Below are 4,726 nucleotides of genomic sequence, written 5' to 3' on the forward strand. Positions count from 1 at the left end.
TGATTTGCGTTGCCTATTTAATAAACAGGGCCTTCTCCTCCCTCTTTCCTACTTTTCCCTATTTCCTCTCCTCTCCGCTGTGTGACAGGGCCATCAGGGGACAATGAAAGGGAATCTCTTCTGTCACAATTTGGCTTGTGGCCTTTCAACTTCCCATCTGGTTGGGTGACGCGCTTTCACAGAGGATGACATACACACACACACACACACACACACATTGTGGCAGAAACTGGTAACCTGCTGATGGCCATTCATGAGCGCATTAGAGTGAGAGTAATGTGGAGAGATGGGAGAGTGAGATGTGTGTGTTTGTCAGAGATGGGAGATTTTCATAATTGATCTGGATGTCTTAGTGCTTTGTGTTATATTGTTGAGCTCGTTATCCCTGTGCCTTTTCTTGTTGTGCTTTTCGTAGTTGATGTGCTTTTTAACCGTGTGCTTTTGTCGTTTTTGTTGCACTTTTTGTCGTTGTGCCTTTTGTTGTTTTGATTTGTCATTAAGTTGTATGACAATTTTTAAAATACATCCAATACCTATGCATGAATAAAACCCTGGAAGATGACTCAAAAACATACAGAGATGAGATAATGCTTTGTCTTTTTGCAGAAAAGTGTGTTTGCATCTGAAATTGGCTCCCTAAATAACAATACAGAAATAAAAAAGTCATTGTCTTTTGATTTCTCCCCTCATTGCACCTCGAGATTTGAAGATGTATTCTGCCCAGTTAATGACGTGTGAAGGACTTGTAAAGGGGCTTTGTTGAGAGGGCGTGTGTGTGTGCGTGTGTGTGTGTGGGGGGGGGCTCAGAGACGATGTGTTACAGACTCTGGAAAGTTGTTTCCAATTAAACGGCCCAGTTCTAAATTCTCTGCAACACTCGGACCACCTAGAGGAGTGGATTCTTTAACACTTGTTTTTATTAGCACCCTAATACCATTATTCTTAGTTTGCATTGTTCCCCCAATCTTCACCTATCTTGATGCAAACAGGACATATACACACGCTGGTTTACTTTGTCACCTTTTAATCAGAAGACTCTGCAGCCAAACAGTGATGTAACTAACTGTGGAAAAGGCGTCTGTGTTCTGAACCCCTGGTCTAACTTGGTTCCGTCTGTCTGTGTTGCAGGGTCGTTGTATCAACTTCACACGCGTAAAAACCAAGGAGTCCATTCGACCCCCTTCTGCCCGTCGCTCTCAAACCCTTCCCCCTCCTCCAGTTCAGAGGCCTCTAGTCCAACCGTCCTCTCCTCCCCCACACTCCACTCCTCCCTCCGTCTCCATCCCTCCCTCCCGTGCCCCCCCGTCCAGCCGACTTCCCCCAGGCCCCCCTCCAGCCCGTGCACCCCCAGGCCCCCCTCCCTCTCGCCCGCCACCCAGGCCCTGAGGACAAGACAAACCCCTATTACGCCCTCACAGTAGTAACACCCCCCAAAACACTCTCCTCACACCACCAAGAGCAAAGGTATTTATTTAATACACGGGTTCAGGCTTTGATCTCAAAGGTTTGTTGCTGGACAGCAAATATCATATTTTGGTGAATACCAAATCAACTACTGAGTTCACAGTAAATGCCTCTGGTCTTTAGGAGGTGCAGACAAATTCTGTTTCCTCAAATTGTGTTGTCTTATGAACAGAAATCAAATTGTAATGGTATTGAATCGTACATGGATTGAATCGTAAATAGGTCAACTCGGCCACAGAGGGATATTGTGAACCTTGACATTGGAGGTTTACAATATCCCTCTGCTGGCCGAGTTGACATATTTAAAGAAATGCCATTGGTTTGTGGAGAAAAAGTTTAATATCTTTGATAGGCTGATGATGAATTAAATGTAACCTCAAACGTAAACTTTTTACAATGTTTGTTTGGAGGCCAGGCTAAAGGTCCCTCACTAGAGACTAAAATTATAATCTGCTTTGTGTTCATCTGTTAAGAGTGAAAATCATTTTGTCCATCATTAAAGCATTTTCTTTCCAATATTTGCATCCAGCATTATTATTCTGTGTACCAACTTAAAAATTAAAAGAATTGTTAAATACACTACGTTACCAAAAGTATGTGGACACCTGCTCATCTAACATCTCATTTCAATATCATGGGCATTAATATAGAGTTGGTTCCCGCTTTGCTGCTACAACAGCCTCCACTATTCTGGGAAGTAATTAAGTAATTAATTAGCATTTTATTGCATGACATAAATATTTGATACATCAGAAAAGCAGAACTTAATATTTGGTACAGAAACCTTTGTTTACAATTACAGAGATCATACGTTTCCTGTAGTTCTTGACCAGGTTTGCACACACTGCAGCAGGGATTTTGGCCCACTCCTCCATACAGACCTTCTCCAGATCCTTCAGGTTTCGGGGCTGTCGCTGGGCAATACGGACTTTCAGCTCCCTCCAAAGATTTTCTATTGGGTTCAGGTCTGGAGACTGGCTAGGCCACTCCAGGACCTTGAGATGCTTCTTACGGAGCCACTCCTTAGTTGCCGTGGCTGTGTGTTTCGGGTCGTTGTCATGGCCACGACCCATCTTCAATGCTCTTACTGAGGGAAGGAGGTTGTTGGCCAAGATCTCGCAATACATGGCCCCATCCATCCTCCCCACAATACGGTGCAGAAAAGCATCTCCAAAGAATGATGTTTCCACCTCCATGCTTCACGGTTGGGATGGTGATCTTGGGGTTGTACTCATCCTTCTTCTTCCTCCAAACACGACAAGTGGTTTAGACCAAAAAGCTCTATTTCTGTCTCATCAGACCACATGACCTTCTCCCATTCCTCCTCTGGATAATCCAGATGGTCATTGGCAAACTTCAGACGGGCCTGGACATGCGCTGGCTTGAGCAGGGGGACCTTGCGTGCGCTGCAGGACGGCGTAGTGTGTTGCTAATGGTTTTCTTTGAGACTGTGGTCCCAGCTCTCTTCAGGTCATTGACCAGGTCCTGCCGTGTAGTTCTGGGCTGAGCCCTCACCTTCCTCATGATCATTGATGCCCCACGAGGTGAGATCTTGCATGGAGCCCCAGACCGAGGGTGATTGACCATCATCTTGAACTTTTCTAATAATTGCGCCAACAGTTGTTGCCTTCTCACCAAGCTGCTTGCCTATTGTCCTGTAGCCCATCCCAGCCTTGTGCATGTCTACAATTCTATCCCTGATGACCTTACACAGCTCTCTGGTCTTGGCCATTGTGGAGAGGTTGGAGTCTGTTTTATTGAGTGTGTGGACAGGTGTCTTTTATACAGGTAACTAGTTCAAACAGGTGCAGTTAATACAGGTAATGAGTGGAGAACAGGAGGGATTCTTAAAGAAAAACGAACAAGTCTGTGAGAGCCAGAATTATTACTGGTTGGTAGGTGATAATACTTATGTCATGCAATAAAATGCAAATTAATTACTTAATCATACGGGATTTTAGTTTTAGATTCCGTCTCTCACAGTTGAAGTGTACCAGATTATCAAAATTACAGACCTCTACATGCTTTGTAAGTTGGAAAACCTGCAAAATCAGCAGTGTATCAAATACTTGTTCTCCCCACCATAGGTCTTCAGTATTCTATGGCCACTGTTTGTCTATGGAGATTGCATGGCGGTGTGATCGATTTTATACACCTGTCAGCAACAGGTGTGGCTGAAATACCTGAATCCGCTAATTTGAAGGGATGTATATTTATACACCAGCCCTATATGCAAGTGACTTTCCTTAAGTCATGTTAACCAGTTGAGCTGATATGACGAGTATAACAAATAAGTTACGGGTGCTGAAACCTAGACATATTTACTATTTTAGGTTAATAAAATGTACTTTTTTTTTTATCTTCAGTAAATGTGCCAGAACATCTGCCTACCCCCTCAGAGGCATGGGACAGTCTCCTCAGAGAACCTCTGGTTTAGATAGATAATTACTCAAATGGTCATCGGTTCCGTGTGCAGCCCTACGACTAATTATGTGACGGCTTCACGACTCGCGTGTCTGGTGACTCTTTCCTAGTCTGTACAAAACCCACTTCTTTCCCTAGCCCCCCACCCCCCTGCTCTTTTCCTCCCTAGACCCTACCCCTAAAATATTTAAATTTACATGAATAATTTGCTGAGCACAAGCCCAAAGACAAGAACTCAGGCTTCAAGTGATGACAGATCTCACACTCACTCATCAACCCTTGTGCAGTCTCATGGTCTTCATTATCTTGAAATCTGCGCAGGTTACAGAGGGCATTCTCTCATGAGACTTACATAGCACAGCTATTTGTGTCTGGGTGACGAGATTAGAAAGAGTGTGAGGGAAGGAAGGAGAGAGCGAGCAGGCCAGACTTCCTTTGCTCTGCTGTGTCAGAGGGGTTGGTCAGAACAATGAACAGTAGGAGTGTTGTAGTACTCTAGTCATTTTATGAATGGAGCCATTCTGTTGCTCTCCTGTTCAGTTGCTTTAGTACGGCGTGAACAGGGCTCCCCCACAGCAATGATGGCCTGCTTCATTCAAACACTACAGCCAAAGCCTCCCAAGGATAAACTCCCAGCCTCCCCAACCCTACAGCCAATTTGGTATGCCGCCTTGTAGATCTGGAAGAAAGGGATGAGTGTACGTCTTATAGAAGAAGCCATATTGCTGATGTTAATCAAATCTAAATGGAGAAGTGTCTGGGGCTAGGTGTTGATTTTGAATTGGGCAAAAACCCACTTCTGTATTTCCTTCATGCCAATCTTAAACAAAGAAAACTG

General features: G+C 44.3%; 1 protein-coding gene across 3 annotated transcripts in view; it reads left to right on the forward strand.

Moving 5' to 3' along the window:
- Nucleotides 1–1,980, forward strand: part of LOC115135334 (anthrax toxin receptor 1-like) — a 61,877-nt gene extending 59,897 nt beyond the window's left edge. For 2 of the 3 annotated variants that reach the window (XM_029669929.2, XM_029669928.2), the window contains one exon: nt 1,129–1,980. In XM_029669929.2, the coding sequence (XP_029525789.1) occupies nt 1,129–1,386 (258 nt within the window). In that variant the 3' untranslated portion in view covers nt 1,387–1,980. The other variant, XM_029669932.2, reaches the window with a different exon arrangement.
- The last annotated feature ends 2,746 nt before the right edge of the window (nt 1,981–4,726 follow it).

The sequence above is a fragment of the Oncorhynchus nerka genome, linkage group LG10, assembly GCF_034236695.1.
Source record: "Oncorhynchus nerka isolate Pitt River linkage group LG10, Oner_Uvic_2.0, whole genome shotgun sequence".
Taxonomy (NCBI): Eukaryota; Metazoa; Chordata; class Actinopteri; order Salmoniformes; family Salmonidae; genus Oncorhynchus; species Oncorhynchus nerka.